This window comes from Diabrotica undecimpunctata, chromosome 5 (assembly GCF_040954645.1).
Source record: "Diabrotica undecimpunctata isolate CICGRU chromosome 5, icDiaUnde3, whole genome shotgun sequence".
Taxonomy (NCBI): domain Eukaryota; kingdom Metazoa; phylum Arthropoda; class Insecta; order Coleoptera; family Chrysomelidae; genus Diabrotica; species Diabrotica undecimpunctata.
The window spans coordinates 95188519-95213433 of NC_092807.1; the positions used below are offsets into that span (position 1 = coordinate 95188519).

At 32.0% G+C, this 24915-nt stretch overlaps 1 protein-coding gene across 1 annotated transcript in view; it reads left to right on the top strand.

Annotated features, from left to right (window-relative positions):
- The window catches only part of Nin (blastoderm-specific gene 25D), a 74190-nt gene extending 49278 nt beyond the window's left edge, over positions 1 to 24912 (top strand). Inside the window, exons 7-8 of the mRNA XM_072532255.1 lie at positions 14810 to 16085; positions 18133 to 24912. Coding sequence (XP_072388356.1) covers positions 14810 to 16085; positions 18133 to 18368 — 1512 coding nt within the window. The 3' untranslated portion in view covers positions 18369 to 24912. The remainder of the gene's footprint in view (positions 1 to 14809; positions 16086 to 18132) is intronic.
- The last annotated feature ends 3 nt before the right edge of the window (positions 24913 to 24915 follow it).

A 24915-nucleotide genomic window follows, 5' to 3' on the forward strand; every position in this document is an offset into this window, starting at 1 on the left:
TTCATCGCTGGTTGTATGATTTAGTCCAAATCATGAGTGAGTTCAGTGTACATTTTTTATTTCCACCTTTATGTCATAGGTTGCTGCGTTCTTTTTAATATTCCTGTAGGTCTTTTATTTTCTGGTTTTCGGTTTTGTATTTTCTGTATTATTTCATTCTCTACTAGTTTATGGACGCGGCCAAACCATTCTAGCCTTTGCGACTTTTAAGTCCCAAAAGCTAAATCAGTAACTTGTCCTGTCACCTGAGTTCTTACCTTTTTGATTCGAGTTTCTTGTGAGGATCACGAGATGTTGCCATATATCTTAATTTTTGTTTTTTGCTCATGTTCTTGTCTTCTATCTGTGTTTACAGTATATACATATTTTGTACTTTGTTCATTTTTGGAAAACCATATAGGTATATGATATTGTTGGTTCCAGTATTTTATTATTGTATTTAATATGATTTTGAACTTTTTTTACACCTAATCCCTTAAACAAAGTATTCAAACTTCTATTACATTATTTGGTTGTACATTGTATAGTTATTCATAAATCAAGGACCGTGACCACCTCCCTTTTATTTGTTTATAAAATATTGATTTTCAAACTTAAAATGTATCCTCAAATCACATCCAGTATACCCTGAAATCATTTATTCTGTGAAATTCATTTTTTTTTTCATTTGTCTTTTCTCTATCATTCTCTGTCATTATCTATAAAGCATGTACTTACGTTTTTCCTTAAAGGATTGACTGCAAGTAATCTTTATCGCAGTTTGATATTCGGATTATACCAAAGAGTACCAGTATTATTTAATATGTTCTAAGACCAAACGTGTTAGAGGAATGGTTGCACTAAGAGCTTTTGTTTTGTTAAAATATGCTTTTTGTTATTGGAGAAGCTCGAGAATTTTAGCCTGGATTCAATCAGTTTTGTTTGTATATTATTTATCTCAGTCAGTATTATTATTTTAATTGTCTCTCTAATAAGATAAGAATATATTGCTCTGGTGCTGTCGTTCTAAAGCTTCTCCATAAGTATTTGAATTTTTTCTTGCAGCATGTTAGTTTGTTCACTTATTTTATTAATAAAAATTTGATATTATGCTGTTGTTTTATTTATGGAGAAGCTTTATTAAACGAATTTTAAAGATGTGACTGTTTAGCTTTTCTTGAATGATCATTTAAATCACCTAAATCATCGTAAATGACAACTGACATAACGCAGCTAGTATTACTTCCGAATTGACAGACCGCAAATTAAGTCCACAAATGGCTATCTCGGTAATCGGTTTAGCGTAGACTGAAATGAGAATTTGGCAGGTTAAAATTCGTGAAGACAGTAGAAGTTAAGGACATGCTTGCGAAGATTTGATAAGTGAAAGAAATTCTACAAATAAATGGCTATCTCTGTAATCGGATTGTCATAGACCAAAATACTCAGACGGTTGAACCGAAGAATATTGTGGACGGAGAAGATTTGCTGATTCCCAGTCGAAATTTAGACCCTCTAAGTAGTAAGAGTAAGATGTCTGGCAGGTGAAGAAACGAGAAATACAAAAATATGAATATGATAATGAATTTAATTTATTTTTCATTTTACTCATAATTTTAATTTCATTGTCATCATAGATATAATTTCAATGCAATTTTCACTTGTGTCGGCGCTTCCTCGAGTGCAATACTTTCTTTTTTATTAGGAAACAACGTATTTGATTTGCACCTCTTAATCTTAGCATATCATGTTACATAATAATGCCCTTTTTTCAAGTGTCTCCTGATTGATGTAGTATCTACTGTTAGGCGGTCGCAAACTTCTTGAAAATTGTATGTTTACATTTTTTAACAATAATAGGTGCTCGCTTTCGACGGTTATTAAAACCTAATACAAAATTGTTGTTATTTACAATTTTGAAAGGCATGCGTTGAAGATGTCAAAACAGAGCAATTTACGTACCCATCTATCCAAGGCTAGATTAATGTCTCAAGCCCAACTTGTAATTTTGTAATAAAATATTTTTTTGAACGTATAACACCTTCATATCATAGTAATTATGTCGACATTCAGTTTAATCCGTAATTGTTTATTGTGGTAAATTAACATAACCGGAATTTGATTAATTCGGGTACGCCCCAATTACGCCAAGCAAAATAAGATAATGATCTTCGAGCAATGAACTGCTTAATGAATTATTCATCGTAACGTTCCAAATTTATATTCGCAACAAACCAAACTCTCAAATATGCACATTTTATCTATTTAAATTAAATAACACACAAGTTAAATTTACACTTCTACAAAAAAATTATCAGCTATACATAGAGTTACTTTCAAGGTGATAAAGGTGACATCATTTTATGCGGTGAGATCAGATGTAAAAATTTGTTTGTGAAGTGTTATATTGTGAGGTCTAGACAAACGTAAAAAAAAAACAATTATCGTTGCATATCAAAGATTAAATGACGTCTTTTGTAACTGGTACCAATAGATGCCAAATAAATTTCTCGTATAAATTTATCTACTTTAAAGCCCTACATACTGTTCTGCAGGTAAGTTCTGAAGTTCTGTTGCTAAACAAAGCCGGGTATACTATATTTCACCGTTATTGTCATACATACACCCACCTCCAGAAGTCTCAAAGACCTACAAAAGTGTAAAAAAAAATATTTTTCCGAGAACTCTGATTTAGGCATATTTTCTCATTGTTCTTGGAGAGCAACAATTAAGTCCTGGAGAATTTTCTCAGTTAAATATTATTCTGACAATATGTTTTCACCTAATTTATTCTTATCGGATGAGAGCTCTCAGTCGACCTCGATTCACGAAGTTTACGATTTGGGAACCTCTCTCATTCATTTTACGTGTCTTTAATAGATAAACTTCTTTCTATATCTTTGTGATTGTTCCTTCCATTCCCATACAATTTCTAGTGTCTTCATTTCTTATTCGATCTCGGAAGAATGGAGAACGAGCGAACTAATTCTACTATTCAAAAAAGTTGATAAAAAACAGCCAGAAAACTACAGAGATATAAACTTTTTAAATACTGCCCTAAAACTTAGAACTAACATTTTACAAGAACTAATGAATCAGAGGATAAGTTTAGCAGATGAACAACAAGGTTTTCGTACTGGAAGATCGTGTACAGATGCAATATTCGTCATAAAGCAGATTACTGAGAAATGACTAGAGTATAATAGACCGTCGTTTCAGTGTCTGATAGACTTAAAGATGTAATCCATCTTTTGTATAATAGAGAAGTTCCCCGAAATATTATAAAAACTATTGAAAACGTCTACCAAAACAGCAAAATACGTACAGTGTATAAACGAATGGACACTAAATATAAAAAAAGAATGAAATAACCACATAAGCAGAATGAAGGGGACCCGTGCCGTCAAAATGGCAAGAGATAAATCAACAATCGGCAGAAGAATTATCAGACGACCGCGCAAAAGATGGAGTGACAACCTTCCATAGAGGTATTAATCCGCCAATGAACAAGCAGAATTGCTTATAGAGAGGAAGAAGAAGAACAATGTATTAACCATCAACAATTACTTAACCTCTTTTTTATCCCACCGCTGTCACCCATGTTACACTTCTTTAAATTACTTTTATTGAAAAACCAACAATATTACAATACTTGTTTACAACTTTTACACAATGACAACTCTTCAAAATACTTCTTCTCATGGCGCCGTCTCCTTTCGAAGGTTGGCGATCCAAATGGCAATTTTAGTTTTGGAAACTGCTGCGCGGTCTCCTCAGGTCTTTCAGCCAAGAGTTCTGGCGTCTTCCTACTGATCTTTTGCCCTGTACTTTTCCTTCCAGTATAACTTGAAGTAATCCGAATCTTTCGCCTCTTAACACATGGCCCAAGTATTGCATTTTCCTCTCTTTGATTATTCCTAGTAATTCTTTTTGTTTACACATGCGACGAAGTACCTCAACATTAGTAACTCTTTGTACCCATGGAATTCTCAACATTCGTCTGTATATATACATCTCAAATGCATCAATTCTTTTTTCTATTTCAGAGTCCATTGTCCAACTTTGACAGCCATACAGTATGACAGAAAAAACGTAACATCTGATCATTCGGATTCTAAGCTACAGACTAGGGTCTGATCTTGTAAAAATGTTTTCGTGCCCATGAATGCTTTCCTTGCTTGTTCGATTCTTAATAGGATTTCTTTTTTTGGATTACACTAACTATTGATATTTGCTTCCAAATATTTTATTGAGTTTACCTGTTCTATTATTTGACCCTTGGGATACACATGTACGTTTATTGGTGTCTTTGAAAATACTAAAGTTTTAGTTTTGGAAACGTTTAGATGTAAACCGATCATTTCGCTGTGTTGAACTACCGCATTTATTATATTTTGTAGTTCGTGTGCGTTGCTTGCTATTAAGACGGTATCATCAGCATATCTGATGTTGTCTGTGCTGATTCCCTTAATCTTAATTCCGCCTTTTACCTCGTCTAATCCTTCTCTGAATATAGACTCCGAATACAAATTAAACAGTAGCGGTGATAGACGCAACCCTGTCTCAATCCTCGTCGCAATCTTCGGATGTTGTGTGCTCTATTTCAATTGTTGAAAATTGTTCAATGTACTACTGGTCCTTAAATTGTCAACTTCCTGTCTTTGTATACATTTTCTGACGTTCCAGTTATTAGTAGACATTTCGGGATTTTTCGATGACGTCTTGAACATTCTAGATTTTTTAATACTTCTTTTTCGTCAAGGGACTTTTTCTATATGGAATAAATTTCAGGGAAATGTCGTAACAGTATTTTATTTCCATTAATTTTTCAATGCTGATGTGTTCAATTTCTAATTTATATCTCTCATCATCATCCCATAGCTCTACAACCCAATTAGAACCCTGGCCTTCTTCAGCAAACCTCTCGATTCGTTACGTTCTGCAGCATTCTCCTCCCCGATCGACTGCCAAAGAAAATTTTTGCGTTCTCATCCACATCATCCTCCCATGGCTCTCTCGGTCTCTCAATAGGTCTCTTCCGCCGTATTCTTGCATTCAACAATTTTTTTGGAAGCCTGTGGCGTTGGGCTTCCGCCGCTCTAGCCCAATGGGGGTTCAGATTAACATTTTCACCAAAAATAAATCCATATATTACTTTTCACTTCTACAAAGTTTAACGTGCTTACAATTGGATAGGTCTCAGTTGCGACTTCACAATAACGACTGTCAGCAGAATGTTCTGAGTGAACTGTTATCTGAAAATAGAACGCTTTTAGATATGCGGCTCCGAGGTCTGGTTACACATAACATGAAATAACAATAACATTTACTTAATAATTATTTTATTCGGCAGTGACCTAATTTCAATCCAAAACGTAATTAAATCTAAAACTATTAAGAATTATTAAAATAAATATAGGGTTTGTTTATCATCAGTAATATATATTATTCTCAGATACACCTTCAGCGCATGGCTCATCAGTGCAATTGTCTGATATTCTGAGCACACTTTCACATTATGCTTCTTAGGAATGTTTATGAATGTCGATAGGAACTTTCATTTTTTGGTATGGTGCCTGTGCTATAAATATTACCATACAGATCTACCAAAATATTTCCTTATCGATTCGACAATTTTAAGAAACTCAATTGGATTGTCATCTGGGTGAGTCGTTTTCCTCACTGTTTTAGTGCATATTTTACTTCTTTTCTTAGAAATTTTTTGACCTGTTTCTCATCTGTTATTTGTTGCTTCTCATCTGTGAACAACTCGTTGACATATTCTGACCGTCTATTTAGTTAATGTTTTGTCTCTGTTAGAATTTTACCATTCGAGTCTTTTATTTTTCGATGAAAATTAACGCTGTCATATTTCTTTTCATATTCCTCAATTTATTGACATCTCGACACTCTCATTTAGCCAATTCGCTGCGTTTATTTCTTTCATATTTCTTCAATTTAAGAGCTTATACTATTGAGCAATATGGAACAACAAATAATTACAGAACGTAAATTACCAGTGTTTAAAGATAGTCAATCGAAACAATAACATAACCGCTACAGCGATTTTATCCAATATAAATTGTGATTTGAATGTCCTATAATAAACTATTACATACTTAATTACTTATCTAAATATGACAACAACATTAAACGCAAATGTCAACTATAACTTTGGCCTATTTTTTTGTTTATTCGTTGCCATGGTCTCGCCGCTCTTTATTTTGGCTAACAACCATGTGCGTATATTTATCTTCTATTGTAAAGTTTTATCATGGAATTGTGAATGTTACGGATCACTTTCCACTTTATTAGATAAATTTAATTTGACGTTAAACAATGTGTGTGTTCAAGTTAACCAGATTGCAATGATTAGGTGGAAAATTTCACTTAATCATTGCATTACATGATTAATATGCATCTATAGTTATTTTATTTTTATCGCATAAAATCAATACATATTAAATTCAGCTTTGCTTTTCACAAAAGTGTTCTACTCTAAAATGGAAGTTCCTTCCAAGATTATAGATTTTTTACTATGATGATATCTAAGTCTATTATCTAACGGTAAGTTTTTGTTTTAATATTAAAATTAAAAATATTATTCGAAAATATCAAAGACTTTTAATAATTAATCTTACGACTAAATAAGAAGCACAGTTAGGTTTATTTCTCTTCACATATATCACAAATATTCACATATCCATTGCGACCATTAAGAACTTGTTTCCTCTCTCTGTCATCGGAATTGAACCGAGAATATCCACTGTAAGTCGTTAAAACGGCTCTCCGGAAAGACATTGTGCCATTTTACCACGACTTCTTATTCTAGGACCTTTTCTACCGTTACATAAATCCCATTTCTTGCATCAATCTTCTACATCTCGGCTACAATTGATCCAGTAAAATATGTCTCGAACTCTGGCAAGTGTTCTTTTGACTCCAAAATGTCTTCCAGAAAGGAGAAAGTTGAACTGTACGTATTCCATCGAGACTTTCCCATTTCCAATAGAATAGACCATTAGAAAGATAAGGAGATTCCCATTCAGCCCAGGATGCCTTTGTAGTTTAAGTAAATTTGGTTATTTCCTGCAAAATAGGTCCTTCTCCGTTCTTAAGTAATTCTTGTACGACTTTTAAGTCATTACCTTTTACTATTTTTAAAGCTTTCCAGGGAAATCTGGTCCTTATCTTCTTCCTGTTTAACTTTCTTCATCTGGAGGCTTACTTCTTCGATTACATTCTCTTTTTCTTCAAACTGACAGTGGCTTTGAACCTGTAATTCGTTCAAAGCATCTTATAATAATTGTTGTAATTGTTCATTTAATACATTTTTTCTCCTTCACCAATTTCTCGCATTTGTATTCCAGATTGAATTGTGTGTATTTTGCATTGTATCGAGTTACCTTACACTCCTCTTGCAAACTTTAGATTCCAGAGTATCTTTTTCTTTTCTGTGACCAGTTGTGGGAAATCGATTTATTAGAGGCCTATATCGACTATTATTTCTAGTGGGACTTTGTGACTGGCTTCTAGTAGTCGATCTAGGCAACCTTCAGACCTCATTCTTTAATTCTTCTTTTCTTCCCTGGGATCCACTTCTGCAATTAGAGATTTTTCATTTTGAAGTTTGAGCAGTATGCTTAATATTTGGGATAAAATAGATTGTTGGTTATCTGCGGTAGTGACTTTTTCAGTTTCTCACAATCTTATTTCTTTTAATTTTGGGCGAGATTTGGGAGAATGTCCGTATACTAATTTATTTCAGAAAAACTTTTGGTGCCTGAGAGTATGCCAAATGCAATAATCTTTTAATATCGGCTTCAAATTCTTGCAGACTTTTGTTATGTTTTTGACATCGAACTTTAGACTGACTTAAAAATCTGCTTTAGATGGTGCTGGCCATATCTTGTCTCTAAAGGTAGAGAGGTATAACTAGGTGCATCCTGGTGAAAAATTACAAGACAGTTGCTGCTGTCCTCGAAACGACACTACCAAGGAAGCTGCCATTTCTTTCTTATTCCAGTCATTTGTGCTAGCTGCACTTTCGAATTGAAAACAAGCTGTTTCGCCATCAAATGTGGGTGGTCTTAAAATTTTACTATTTCTAATTGAGCACGTTTTAACTATGGAAGATGATGAGTCTGTTTGTTGAGAGTTGTAGTTACTGAAACAATATTCGTTACAGAAGCTTGAGTACCAATTTTTCTTTTTAAATCAGCTATTTATATCTCTAAATTACATTTTAAATAATTTTGTTGTTGTTTTAAATGGATTTGTTCTTCTAATTTGTCGATTCTACTAGTAATTTGACTTACGACTAATCTAAAATTTTCTTGAATTTAAGATAAACTATTTATGATTTCTCTCCTCTTTCTCTTTCTCTTCTTGTCTACGTGTCTCCTGCATCCATTTCTTTTCTTGCCTACGCTTCTCTTCTTTTTTTATTTTTAAAACCTATGCGGGGAGTCCGGACGTATCTATTTCTTTATCAAATTCGGTAGATTTTGTATTAACCATTAACAATTACTTTTATCCCACCGCTATACCAATCTTATACCTCTTTTTATTCTCTTTTGTTGTAAACAGCAAACAATATTATAATACTTGATAACAACTTTAATTGAAACTATTTAAAAACTGCGTAAGTAAGCTGCGAAAACAATGCAGCGTGACACTTGAACAAACGTCATTTTATTCTACAGTTATTTTCTTGTAAAATTGAGTGAATCGCTGTATTATTTTAACAAAATGGTTCGTTGTATCTCTAAAAATTCAAAAATTCGTGAAATTGTGATTATTCCTAAAACTACAGTGTAGAATATAATAATTCAGCATCATGTAGAAACAGGAAGTATCATAGATAAAAAGGTAAAAGCCTGGGTCGCCCAAAACTAGTTATTGATAGGAACTTGGGAATGTTAGTAAAAGTTTCCAAAAAATATCGAAGAAATACTTTGTCAAATTATGGATTAAAAGAAAAGCCACTAGTAACAGCAAAACAAAACCAAGCCAGGCTTATGTAGTCAAAATCTAGCCTTCTTAGTCGGTAGAAAATCAAACAGCATTAGGCTTTTCACATGAATTTTGAAAGGGACCTTAAAATTTCAAAATAGCTTAATATTGTGAAATTAAATGTTGGCGATAATTATCTTTTAGCAAGACGAAGTGACTTCTCATACATCAAGAATCACAGAAAGCTGGTTTGAAAGCCACAATATAAACGTCCTTTCTCGACTTTCTAGCAGTCCTGACCTAAATGTAATTAAAACAGTATGACATAAAAGGAAACAGACTAAGAAACAACGGACATTAAACTTAAACAGTGCATATCCTTAGTTGAGTCAATGCCCAAACGAAATAGAGCCGTCCTAAAGTCTTAAGGGCGATGCTACTGCGTTTTAAAAATAAATATCCGTTGTATGCCCCAATATTTAGTTGTCAACAAAATAAATATGTAATATATATATATATATATATATATATATATATATATATATATATATATATATATATATATTTTAACGTGATTATTTCGACCAAAAAACAATTTATAAATATGTTGGAAATATCGGGTATGTGGTCTATATTAAATAAAAAATCTTTGTTTTTTCTAAAGCTCAATATTTCGCCATTTATTTGATGGCTTCATCGGGAGTAAAGAAATTAAAAGATTATACACATAAATAAAATTGAATACTAAAATAACATTATTGTTGATAAAACTGTACATTTAATAAAATGCATGTTAAAATTTAAAATATCTTTGAGCACGTTCGTTAACGTGCCGATTTACTCCCGATGAAGCCATCAAATAAATGGCGAAATATTGAGCTTTAGAAAAAACAAAGATTTTTTATTTAATATAGACCACATACCCGATATTTCCAACATATTTATATATATATATATATATATATATATATATATATATATATATATATATATATATATATATATATATATATATATATTGAAATTATTTCAATATGTTAAAAAGGATACAACTTAAATGGATTTTTATATGAGTTTGTTGTTCATGAATTTCATGAAGCCATCACAATGTGGGTTCGACTCTGAAATAAAAGAGAGAAAAAGATTAGTAAATTGTTAAATAAATTAATTTTGACTTACCTGGTATAGTGTTAATAATTTCTGAATAGTATAGTTGCCTAGTGTATAGGTGAATCGTCTAAACCTTAAAAAGAACAAAAAAAGAAGAATTCTTAAAAAATATTTAAACATAGAAATTTTAAAAAACGTCAGAAAATAAACTGTCAAGCAAGTCTTAATAGGGGTTTTGTTAAATAAGAAATTACAATTATGTGGAGATGAAAAGAATAAATTGTATTAGCATTGTAATAGAATAAGTTTTATATCTGAACATTTTTTTTTATAAATTCCCAAATTAGATGTGATTAAAGTGATTATGAGAAATTAATGTGGATTGACAAATGTGTCAGAACGGGACAGTTTTATGGTTTAAAAAAAATAGAAGACGAAAAAAAAAGAACGTTGGTTGCTGTTAGCAACGGATAATAGGTTTTTTTTGGGGAGGCCGACGAGGATTTTTGGACGAAGAGGAGCCCTGAAACTGTGGAATAGGTCGGGAGTGTTTTTTAACTCGTCTAATTAGAATTTTAGTTTTTCCACAGTTTCCACAGCAGAGATATCCAGAATTTGTTCCAAGAGAAACAATTTGACTTATAAATTATTATTGGAGTACAGACATGTCATTTAAATTGAGAAAATTAAAATTCATGAATTAACATAATTGCGATAGGCCTTAAAAAATTGAAAATATTAATGATCATTAAATTAAAAATAGAATAGTACGTACCTTAACTTCCGAAGAGAGGATTGATATTCCAGTTTCACCGATTATTTTGCGAGTAGTTAGTTTTCTTTAAATAAATCAGAACTGTTTTAAAGTGAGGTTGGATAATAATTTTGGGGATCATTTGAAATTTTGATTATATTTGAATGCAAGGTAAAGGTCAGCGGAATAAAGTGTTCATTTTCTTTTTCTTTATAGTTCATTTAAACACTTTATAAAGTTGCAATATTTATTTAATTTTTAGGTACTTGTAGAGAGTCTCCACATTTTGTAATAAATTTTTATTGTCACGACACTAATCCACATTAAGATTTATACGATTCCTATTTTTGTAAATTTTAAAGGCAACCCAAGTTGCAGACGAATTTTATTGTTTATATTAAATTTGTTCAATATTAATAAATAACGTGCTTCATTTGGGTTAATTTATCAAAAGTCTAAAGTAAATTTTGGTTTAATTTGTTTTTAAACTCTACCAGGAGACTACAGAGTCGACGTCACACAGTGACAGATTGCTTAGAACACATAATTGAGCTAGCTGAGGTATATATTAAATTAAACAACGAACCACATGTTTTAAAAATTACAACATTTATTATAAATAAAAATAAAATTAATAAAATACAACTTTTTCAATATATATATTATTGTGATATTTAAAGTCTTGGTGCGCCTAGCAATAATTAGCTAATTAATTTTTTGATTAATTAAAATTATTTAAATGATATGATTATGACTCTATCACAATTTTTAATTCTTTTATCTCAGGGTTAAATTCATTCTTCAATATCTATGCTATTACATGTGAAAGGTAAGGTCCAAAGAATACCGGAATAATAAAAAACACATATGATCTAACACTATATATTGAAATAAAAATAATGAAATAATTCACACTCAAAAGTTTTCAATAAACAAATCTCATATAATGATTCTCAAAATTTTGTTCTACGTACGTGAACAATCAAAATTAATGGTACAAACAATATTAATTGAAATCTCAAAATCCCAAACTATTCTAACTCTCCTAATCAAAATATTTATATCCTTTCTAAATTAAGTGTAAAAATTGTGTTATCAATAAAAGAAAAAAAAAACTGCAGAAAACAAAAATATCTCTCTCTGATGATGAGTGGTCCAAATCCTTGTTCCTTGTAGACTATATTATCTCCTCTCAACCGCTCCCTATGTAATCAGCAATCTTACAACAGATTGTTGCAAGTATATCGTCCTTAATGATCTCCTTCAAAAGCCCAAATCATTCAAATTATGATAGCCGTTCTCCTCTCGATAAACTGAATCTCTCGTTGGCCCGAGTGAAAAATGACTCTTGGAATATCTTCTCTTTACGATAAACTGAATCTCTCGTTGGCCTGAACAGTGACTCTTGGAATATAAGTAGAAAAATATGACTTACAATATTTTGCTGCTTCAGCTTCTGTCAGATACACTAACTCCACAAAAACTCACTAACATTCAACACTACTGCTTGCTACATTTCGGGAACCGCCAGAGAACAATCACTGTTCGTCTTACAGACTTGGAAAACTAACTGATTATCTTTTCTCTCTCCTAAATCTAGCTAAACTTTCATTCCTACATACCTATCCCACCTTTTTCAATCTCCGCCAATCAAAACTCGTCACAATTCCCCCATTTTTTCATTTCGATAACAAACAAATTTTTACCTATAATTATAAAATTTCCTAAAACTTATTTACAAATAATATTTTTCTATAATTCTTAAAAATTAACAAAAACCTCTTTCTAAAATCTCTTCTATTGTCTTTAATCATTGCATTAATGTATTTGGAAAACCCGGTTCAATTGTCTTTGGATTTCACTTAAAATTATGCGGGTCACTCAAGTATAACAAAGAAATAATTTATGTATAGCTTACATTTTGTTTAGTACAGGTAATCCAAGAATTTAATAACTTTCCTTCTTCGAAATGTTTGTTGGTTATTATCCTACTTATCTGAATTATTTTAATGTTTTTGAACTTTGAAATATTTTAATCAAACCAATATTTTTCTCGATTTTACATATCATAACAATATATATATATATATATATATATATATATATATATATATATATATATATATATATATATATATATATATATATATATGTACAATATATATATATATATATACAATATATATATATATATATATATATATATATATATATATATATATATATATATATATGTACAATATATATATATATATATATACAATATATATATATATATATATATATATATATATATATATATATATATATATATATATATATATATATATATATGATCTTTTGTTTTAAAAAACGTAACGCAGAAAATGACCTACATCAATCGCCTCTTCCGATTCACGTTTTGGCTTCACGTTTTGGCTCGTTTCCCAAAATAACAGTCACAATATAGAGGTCAGTGTCTGATGTAAAAAATGTGTCTGTGGCTTAACGTATCTCACTTCGGAATTTCATATTTTATGTGTATAAACTGGGATATTAATAAATTTGGTATTTTTGAGATGACAAATGTTTCAAAGCTTCAGTGATATGTAAAGGAAGTAAGAAATACACATTGGTTAAAGAATACTTTACACACTCATATGTTTACAATATGATTCGACAAGTTTTTAAAGTCACGGCACATATTAACTTATGCTATGACACGAAAGTAAGGTTTTTTACTTGTACTAACCTTTAAAATGATTCATAATTTAAATTTTTGAAGGAGCTAATCAGTTTTATTTGTGTATGCATGACAGCTTAAAAAGTGCGCTTTATTTTTATTTGACATGACGTTTGGAAACGAGTCATCCCTAAATTTCTTTTTGCTTGTTGTTGGAATTCGATAAATCCATCCCTTATGTTCTTAAAAATTTCTTTAACTCTTTAATTTTCCTTCTATACCAAGGATAACTTTCTTGATACAAAATCTACTATCTACTGGATCAATAATCCAGTACACTTACTTTTATAATCAAGCAACTTACTTCACTTTTTTACGCATGCTGACCGAACCGTTAGTGTCTGTCTTCTAGCTTTTCAAATTCAGTACATTGAATATAAAACCAGTTGTTTGATTTTTTGCTTTTGCAGACCTGGGCTCTGGCTTAGTTGGCCGGTGTCTGCAGAGCAACCCAGATGTGGGGATAGTTTCGAGTAGTGACAGCGTTACCGGAAAATAAATTTTTTAGTCATCGGCAACATATCATTTCAATTTATACTTTTAAAGTGTCTAATATGTAATTTAAACACATCCACAGCATGGTGATGAGGTTCTGTAGCGAGTATTTCAAAGTTCACTGAAGATGGTATGATAAGAACGAAAACGTTCATTCTGAACAATTGTAATCCATTGGATTTGTAGTTTAATGATTCATTAAATATATACCAATTTCACAAGAAGTTTTTTATCATAAGCCTTTCAAATAATCCAGGTGTCTATAGAGCATTCCACGTTAAGAAAATAATATTATCCTTATGGAGAAGAGTGTGGCCAAAACTCTCAGGCAAGTGTTGCTATTAGATTGTCCATATATGATTTATTCTAATCAGAGCCGTATTCAGCACTGTATACTTGTAGTTAATTAATTTCACTAATAGAAGGATATGTATAGTTGAATACAAAATAATGCATTATAAATACTTGTTTCTTTAATTGAAGGATATAGGTATGTAATTATTATAGGACTAATAAAAGTAGTTAAATTTTACTATTGTTTAACATTACATATTTTTAAACGCTTTAGATAAGATGTAACTAAAAAACAGAAGCGCAGCTTTAATTTTATTTTCATGTAAGTAATAACAACAATTACATACATAAAAATTTTTCCTTGTATACAAATTGAATCACCACTAACGGAATGGAAGATTACACCGAAAGAGTAAAAAAGAACGTGTCATGTTTGTAATTTGTAGCTGTATCTTTCTTTTACATATCTGTGGTATTATAATAACTCATTTTTTTTTCAGAGATTGGTAGCGAACTGGAGTACAAATCCGGAATATTTATATAATAGAGTACAAGAACTAGAAAATTTAATCAGAGATATAAAAGAAGCCATGAGAATGATGATCGAAAAAGACAACATAAACTGTGATACTTTGAAGAAGGTTAGTGAGAAATTGGAAAAGTCGTTCCTGCTTAACGGTACTAACTCTTTAGATACGTTTAAACTTGGTAGTCCGGAAAAAGAATGCGCTTGCGCTAGCTCACAAACAGACTTTATTGACGAATTTGAGGCGAAGGTGACTGAATTAGAAGTGCAAAATAAAGAATTGTGCGCTAAATGTGCCGAATTGGAAAATTGTGTTGAGTTATTGCGGAACGAGTATGAGAAATGTGAGGACTATTGGCAAAATAAGGTCGATGAAGAAAGACAAATGTACGAAACTGAGCAAAAAGTCAACAGCGATAAATTGGCGGATTTAATTATAAAGATGAAAGAATATGAAGAACAATTCACCGATCAAGAGTTGCCAGATGGTAGATTACCTACTATAGAAGAAACTTATCATTTAGAAAAACAGTTTACCGATTTGGAAGAAGAGTTTGAAGTTTATAAAGAAGAGAGCGAAACAAAACTGTTACAGAAGGACGAGGAAATAGCGTTTTTGAAAGAAAAATTGACTGAGTTAGCACTGAAACAAGCCAAGGATGTAGCCGTTCAAGTTGAACTAGATACTGAAGAAATTAGAATATTGAACAAAATGCAAAATTTGTCGTGTTATGTAATCGAAAATACTAGTCGATATCCCGAGGAAATGACGCCACCTAGTCCTCAAATCCAAAATAATGCGGAATACATGAATCATTCGCTAGTCTGGAACCAGCAAGCCAGGAATGATGAACAATCCGAAAATTGTAAGTCTCTTCCAGTAAGTTGGAGTTTTGATAATAAAACCGAATCTAATGGTCCGTCCACATCTTGCAGTACCACTAGTTTAGACAAAAACTCCACCCCCTGTACACCTTGTAGGCCAAAAAGAACAAAGAAGTACAACAAAAATATTTATAAGAAAAACGTACCAGAAAAGGAAGACGGGCATCGTGACACAGATCAAAGAACCGGTTCTGGTAGTCAGAGCAGTTGTCATAATCCGAATTTTGGACCTGAGCAGAAAATAGTTATACCTTTAAGATCTTTCCATAATTTGAACGCCAGGCGGAACTTTTTGGAACAAAGAGTTAGAAGTCTGCAAGTGTGTCTTCAACAACAGAAATACTGCCATGAACAAATGCTGCAACGTAAGTATGCCTTCTCAGATATAGTAGGGTAAGAAGTTTAGGTGTTTATACGTAATTTCATTTTTAGATTTACGACATTTAGTGCATCTTTTTTCATTTTTTAGGCTCTTTTATCAAATTCTTTGAAAAAAAGGTGTAGAAAGGTATCTAAACTAAATATAATAAAAAGGAAAAGACAGTTAAAATTTGATTTCACGTACAGGGCGCCTGCGCATCCGCTTATACGTATTTCGGCCTAATAGGCCTCATCAGAACGCTTTCGCAGTCGCTCTGAACGTGAAAATAAATATTTTCTGTCTTAGGAAGCAACTCTAACATGGCTTCGTATAGACGCAAATAGCGACACCTGATAATAAAATCCGTAAACTAATTTTCGAAACCAAATTCAGAATTTCGCTTTAATATGTGCCTTCTAAGAATTGCAAGGCAAAACAGACGTTGATAAAGATGTTATTAGAGACATGGGGAATCTAAAAATTGCATTCCACAATATATCTCCTCAACTAAGCAAAATTCTTAGCGAATTGGTTTCTAGTACTTGTACAGAGTAAATATAATAAGTAATTTTTGTGAGTTTATATACTTACCTGTAGGAAACCCTCCAGCAAGGAATCTCTTTCGTTATATAGCAACTACTAGACAGACACCTACCTACGAATAGGTGACGTTAAAGTGCACTGTTACAAATAGGAAGCTTTCTTACACTTAGAAAGTAATTAAACATTATTATAAAGTAACACTCAATACTACAGCTCGCCTCAGACCCTCAGAGTCGTGGAATCCAGTATCAGAAGTGAACTCACTGTCTGTTCCACATAATGTAATATCCATTGCCATATAACTCAATGCATAGTAGCTCTAGGCATTAGATTATTTGTCCCTGTAGTGGTGAGATCGGAGTTCCAAGTCACTGGCCAATAGGAATGGGAGTTCAAGTCGGGTGGTGTAGTCTGGACGCTCATTGGTCAAAGATATTATGAAGGTCCGACGAAATTATCAGGTCATCTGGTTTAATACGCCTTAATGTACGCATTTCATTATTGTTATCGGTCAGTTGTTTCGCAAGTGTGTTGAATGCGCATTTATCCGTTCCCTATTTTTGGCGCTGTAACTTTTTTTAACTTCTTTGACAGATATTTGTCTCGCTTGACAAACATATTATGGGGTGTTAATTAAGGACCTCATATTTTATTTTGGAAAACGCAGAGTTGGAGCTGCTAGCGATGCCGCATATATTAATTTATAAGTCCAAATCGGTTTGGATTGAAATTTCAACCGGTCAGCTAGTACAGTTGCAAAAAGTTAATACGAAATGGTTTTATTTTAATTAAGATGTGCTTCAGTGATAATTGTCACTATACTGTATGCAACTATTAAGAGCTATTTTTAGATTTTATGGATTTTAAAAACACATTTGACAACTTCTAGGGCGCAACACCAACCACTTCTAGGGCGCATTTCCCAAGAAACACTAAGTGGAGAAGTTCCGATTAATGTCCTTTGGATATATAGTACCATAAATGTCAAGTGTGAATAAGATCTAAAATAAAGAACATCTGCGGATCAACTGAAAACTTGAAATAGGAGCTGCAGCTGTGTTATTTGCTGTAGATTTGTTAATTGAATATGACACGTATACTCTACTCATTATAAGGCGATAATTGTGCACAGGAGATAAATATTGTCTAAGTGTAATGATAAGATTACTTTATCGTTACTTAGAGATATAAGATAACTTAATTCTGCCTGTAAAGTATGCAACCAACTATACATGGACTTGTATTAAATGACCTACGTATCTTTGGGTAAAAGGTATGCTTATCAATTGGTCAAACTGACTTCTGTCAGTTCCAAGCTAAGCGGAATAGAATAACACCTTGCTAATTATCGTTTCGAACACTTTTGCTTTTGTTAGTTTTGACCTTACTACACCATATTTTTAAACTTAGTAGATTCCTTTTAAATAATGAACAATTTACCAAAAATATTTATCAATTAATTATTTTTAATATAACAACCATTTAGTAAAATTTTTGAATTTTTATAGATTTCTGGCACCAATTTAGCAGCGAACAAGCCGAGACTCATTCCAAACTGAAATACTATCAGGAGAAACTCGACCAACAAGTCCGAATAAACCGGGAGCAGTTGGACAAGCTGGAAAAGACCGACATGCTGGTTAAGGACCTCTATGTTGAAAACTCGTACCTTATTGCCAGCAAGCAAAGGCTGGAAGAACAACGGTGTCACATGCTAGCTCATTGTAACTCTAATTCCGTATAGTGAAGTTTTATTTATTTTCAGTTTAAGTTATATTTCCAGTATCTGGATAACAACTATATTTGGTGAAGAAACTCTTAGTTATGTTCTTTATAATATAGAGGAACTGGTATTCAGTGTATTATTAATTTGAAATTTGTTAAATGGATAATTGCAAAAATACGAATTATCGTTGGTATAAAGAAAATGAGATTCAGCAGACAGAGACACCAGAAGGCACGAACACCTGTCTTTTTTCTTTAAAAGTTTGAGAAGTTTAAATCAAAGACAGTCTCGGAGAAAAAAAAAACAGAATTCTTAGGCAAATTTCCCACTACACAGTATAGTATAGTTTACGCAGTGCCATCTACTTTGAATGACAGAAAACATTCTACAGATCTCTGAACTACATATCAACTGCTAAAATATTTGAAAATACCTCTTTTGTAGAGGTCTCTACGCAGTTCAGGGACACATAGTGGTGTCTATTATCTTTCATCCACAGTAGATGGCGCTAAATGAGTTTGCTCAAGAATTCTGTCTGTAAACTAAATAGTAACCGCTAAAATATTTGAAAATCCTTTTTTTGTAGCGGTCGCTGCGTAGTTCAAACATCCACAGTGGTGTCTTTTTTCTTTCATCCATAGTAAATGACGTCAAGATGTTGTGTTAGGTGAATCCTGTTTTTTTTTTTTTTCTATTAGAGACTGTTTTCGCCTTCTATTTCTCAAGATGTCATAGTGTGAACAAAGAGAAAAGACGCTTTGTCTTTTGTTATTTCAGATTTAGTAAGCATTGATTGATTGATTAGCAAGAGATCGACATTTTTTTATCCTGTTGCGGATCGCTGTATAATATTAGTTTGTTAACATAAACCTTAACTCATTAACGAGCAAATCTGACTTGCATTTGGATGCATTTATTGGCAAATCCGGGTAATGTCGAATAAGACTCAGTCTGGCGTGATGCTTAATCTTCATGAACATCTAAATTCCATTAGCACGTGTTGCTTTTATATAAAAATGTAAAAAAATAAAATGTAATTTATTATTACTTAATATTAGAGGTATCGAAACCAAAATTTGCTATATATTTACTTTTCTTATCATTTATTCTATTATAATAAACTTTTTTCAAAAACTCTATAACTATTTAAAGAAATATACATTCAAGACTGATGTGCATAGGTGGTTTAAGATTAACTTTCTTTTTAATATAATTTATTTTTGTTACTATCCATTTAAAACTGAATTTCACTGAAGCCATATTGTTGTGACGTCAAGCCTTCCTTTTAGAGGTTATGATAAATCTAAATCAAACATAGACATATAATACAAGATAGACTAACTGCTGCAATACAGTCGCGTTCCTCAAGTGTGACAGAAAACTGACGCAAAGCAGTCCCTGCATTTCTGTCTAATGGCCCGGGTTTATCGATCACGTGCCCTTTTCATTAGTCATTTAGGTCACGTGCTCGATAAACCTGGCAAATTAGAAAGAGATGCAAAGACTGCTACACACCAGTTTCCTCTGTCGCACTGGGGAACGGACTGGTATTGCAACGATCAGTCTATCTTGTATTATATATCTATGAAATCAACCTAATTGATTTAATTTTTTAAGACATGAACCAGAATCAAGTTAGATCTAATCTCAGAAAACGAGATGAAGACGTCACACATATGACGTTTAGATTGTTTGTTGGTAATACTGATAGTGGCCATCTTTATTTTTAATTTTTAACCTGAATAGGATAGTTTTAATCATCAACTTTTAGTTAGGCAACGAAGTGATACTATAAGCTACTTTTATAATAGTCCAATCCTTTTATCACCTCACTAACAATCATTCTTTAGATTTTGCATGTAATTACATTATTTTTCTCGTCCGTATTTTTTTAAGGAATTGATATCTCAGGTAGGTATTATACAAAATAATGATCGTTTTGATTAAAAGTGATCTAATATGACATAGTTGTAGTGTACCAGCACGGAGGTTTTAACAAAGTTTAATATCGTTAGCATAGATGTGACAAATTTTACAGGTATACGTACCATTTTGTGGTTATGTTAACTGATTTATGTTATTCAATTTTATTATTTTGCATTTTGATTTAAAATAAACCATAATTAAACTCTTTTTGATGTTAATTTCATGTTTTTATTTACAAATCAATAATAATAGTAAGCAATTTTTAATAATTTTGACAGCTGCAGTGACGTATTTGCTTGTAAGTAAGTATTTGATTACACTCAAGTTTTGATTAGCGTTCGAACAACCGGCCTTAAATGTATTAAATTGATTGGTTTTTGGTGAAAAGGGCATGTACCGTCTTATAGTGCATCCAACTAGATGACATAAACAATAAATAGTTATTTTCACGCTGTAGTAGAACCACTTGAGAGTATCGAAGCCAATCAATATTGAACAAGGTGCAAGACATGGCTGTATACTCTCCTTCACCCCCTTTAACGTGTATCCTGAGAAAATATTTAGCTCTAAATATTAAGCTGTCTTTAGAAAGCTTTAAAATGTCAAAAAGGAATAAGCATAGGAGGGAAAATAATCAACAAAATACGATCTACAGGAATTAATCAATAGTTGATATAGAAAAATTATAAAACTAAAAAGTGGATACTGGATTACCCAAAATTTAGATGTGGCCTTCGAAGTCAGATGTCGAACAGACAAGAAGCACACTTCAAAAATTCTGACCCTTTATATCCAATAACTCATTGAATTTGGAAATCCGTGAACAGTTTGCAAGATGTATGCTCTGGAGAAGGAGATGTATGTATGGTGGCGAAACTTTTGAATTAAAGCAAGGCGTTTGAAATGTGGTTGTGTCGAAGAATACTCAAAATACCGTGGAATATCATAATCATATTGTAGAATAGATTCGAGATATAGACACCTAATATATACTACATATATGTGAAAACGCTACTAAGGTAGTACAACTATACAAAAATACAAATCCCATCCCCATTAAAGTTCGACAAGGCGACATAATATCTCCAAAGCTATTGTTCTGAAGCTATTTTCTTGTGGCATTTTAAATTAATTAATATTTAAATGGGAATAAGCCACAATTAAAGGTTAAAATACATTTATTGACGTTTCAATTTCCACTTCGGAAATTTTCGATTTCCGAAGTGGAAATTGAAACGTCAATAAATGTATTTTAACCTTTAATTGTGGCTTATTCCCATTTAAATATTAATTAATCTCCAAAGCTGTTTAATTTATCTCTAAAAGACGTCTTTTAAAATTACAAATTGGTCAACATACGGCATCAACGTTAATGGCAACAAGTTAAAACACCTCAGATTCGCTGACATCGTGATTGTAGCCAACACATTCGAAGAATTACGAACTATGGTGAAAGAACTCACAGGCAACTCTCAATAAGTCGGCCTAAAAACGAATAAAACAAAGACAAGATGACAGCAGACATATAACTATAAATAGCAATGAGATAGAACTAGTCCAAGAAAAGAACCAAAGTGCGTTAATCATTAGAAAAGCAAGACTAGCACGAGCAGGATTTGGAAAAATCAGATGGATACAACAGTTGTCAAACTCAAATGGAGCTTCGCAGACTACACTGCTAGACAAAAAGACCAACGTCACAATACAACATTGGACATTGGAAACATAGTTGGAACACATTGGAAGTATGTTGCTCAAGATAGAAATCGATGGAAAGTGTTAGGAGAGGCCTATGTCCAAAATTTGATGATAAAAGGCTAAAAATAGAAGAAGCAAAATCAAAAATTCCATCAAGTAACGGTCGAATCCATCACTTATTTAATAATACTTTTGTTTTTTGCAACTGTTCCTTAACCTTGAAGAATATTTCGATAGTTGTCACAAAACTTCAAACAAAACATGGGTAGCAAAAATTTACAGTTCTTCATAGTTCCAGATCTCATTGTTTTAAGTATTTTACATTTTTTAATAATATTTTATTAATTTATCATATCTATGCTAACGATATATTTTTCGTTTTTTGCACTTTGTTGTTAATAATTTGAATATGTAAGTACAAAATTGATTACTTTATTAGTTATCGATATACGGTATTTAATTTTTTTCTATATGGCATACTTGTTTATTAAGCGTGAACCAATAACAGATACAATGTGACAACACTGTAGCACTCGAAATTTTGTGCTATCTTAATAATAGTAAATCGAAAATAAGTTTTAAAATAATATGCATTTTTTACGCCAAATATAAAGTTTCTAAAATTAAAATCATCAGAAATTTAATACATATTTAAACAAACTAAAATCAAATCTAAACCATTTCTTATAGAAATTATGTTCTTCTTCCAATATCTCTACAACCCAAATTGGACCTTGATTTCTGCAATTTTTGCCACCAACATTTCAGTTGATTACGTCTTCTCTCGTCTTCAAGCTCTGTCGTCCATTTTATTTTTACCTCCATTGATATTTTCAGCTGTTTCATTACTTTCCTGTTGCTCTCCTAGCCCGCAGTTTACTGGTTAGTAAATTACTCGGCAATATAGCAACGTACGGCTCTTTTTGGCAACCTTACTACATATTGTACTGTCCTGTATTTTGCGTGGCCTTTCTTTTGTTCTTCTGCCCAGCATTTTATCCTCTGGGCTCTTTTCGGCACTCTGTTAATGTCCGTGCTTTTCTGGATAACCTCACTGCATACGTCACTCTCCCATCTTTTCCGTGGCCTCCTTTTTCCTCTTCCGTCATTCCTACATTTTATGTTTTCCTAGGCATTTTGAGATACGGAGTTCTAACGGTTGGTGAAGATCTTCCATTGCTTAATATGTTTTGCTATCTTTAATGGCAATTAACTACAATTTCAGTTCAAAATATGTATTTTTCATTAAATATAGTAAATCGAACAGTAAGAAAGAGGCTTCGTTGCCCATTATTATTCTATTTTTGAATTTGTCTTCTTTACTTTCCTCTGTATATCATTCGATTGCTGGATATGTGAAGCTTTTTACTGCTTCAAAATTGTCCTCTAGTCTAGTTTGGTTTCTATCTATACTTATTCTTGTCTTTAAAGTCATTTTGGTCCTTCTTTTCAGTTACTTATGAATTTCCTCTGCAGTTCGCGATTGTATTATGAAATTACTTATTGCTTACCTGAGAAAAAGTTTAAATATTTTAAATTCTCGGCCCAATTAACTCTTTCGTTGTGTTTGTGTCGAGCTGAGAGGTGCTATTCGATCGAACTCCCAGTGTTGTCAACCTGTTTACGTTCTGATTGGTTCTTACGTAAAACGCTAGAGGGTAAGCCAAATAGAAAATTCTAATTAGTGTTTTTCCGGCTAGAGTGTAGAGATAGTGCAAGCACTCCTGACCACGGCGCAGTAGACGAAATTCGGTTTAGTCCCCACTTCCATGCGAAACCCATTGTACTATGCACTGTATAATTCCACTTACAATAGAACCTTTCTGCCTTTACGTAAATTTGACTTCGCCTTCGCGCAGCTCCATGGTCAGGAGTGTTTGAACTATCTCTACATAGTTAAACTTTATAACTATACTATGTAAGGTTTTTAATAATCACTTACAGACGCGTAATCTCAATGTGTGAATGTTTCCTGTTATTTTTTATACAAATAAGAAGGGTTTGAAGTTTATTTAACTTTATCTAGAGGTTGTATACGGAGATATAATATTAAAGTAATGTTATTTTTGTTATAGAGTTTTATAGCATACTATTTAAGGCAATTGTTTGAATATTGGTAAATTACGAGTGGTTGAATAGGTTCGCATGAGAAATGATCGTGATACTAAAAGTGGTATCGAGGAAAAATGGCTGGAAAACGACCAAAGACGTCTAGAGAGAGGTGGGTGAAAGATAGTTTAAGATATTTTCATGAAAAGAACTGATTAAAAATACACAAAACAGGAAAAACCTACTCGTACAGACATCTAGCGACTAAGCAGTTAAATGTAAACGGAGAAACGAAAACGAGAAAGAAAAGTATCAAAAAATATACTTGCACGAACCGTCATTAATCTAGAAAAGTGAGGTTAGAACATAGAGACAGGAAAACTGCCTAAAAGATTTGTAAAACTGTGTAATAGTTGACCATGTGTGTGTCATCTGGCATATTACGTCGTACGTGGTCTTCTTTGTGATACTACTAGTTGGCGGGTATTTACACGCAAGTATATGCATAACTTTCAACATATCCAATTCTTATATTATTATGTTCTTTAAAGACCATACGGTAAATAAAAGTTTGAAGATGTTTCTCAAGAGCAGTTCAGGATAGGAACCATATAAATCATGGGAAAAACAAAATGCAAGAAGGATGTGAGTTAATGTTGGGGAAAATGGTATTAAAAGAATGATAAGTTTTTATTTAATAATTATGAGAAATAAAGAACACGAGACCAATAATATATTGTTCAATAATCTTTCATAGATTCTAAGTCGTTAAAATGTCTGTATCCAAGTACCATGACAATTGCTTTAAATATCAATCATCCAAAGACATAAACATTGTTAAATATTAAATACTAATCACAAGTGTCATATTAATAAATTATTAATACTATAT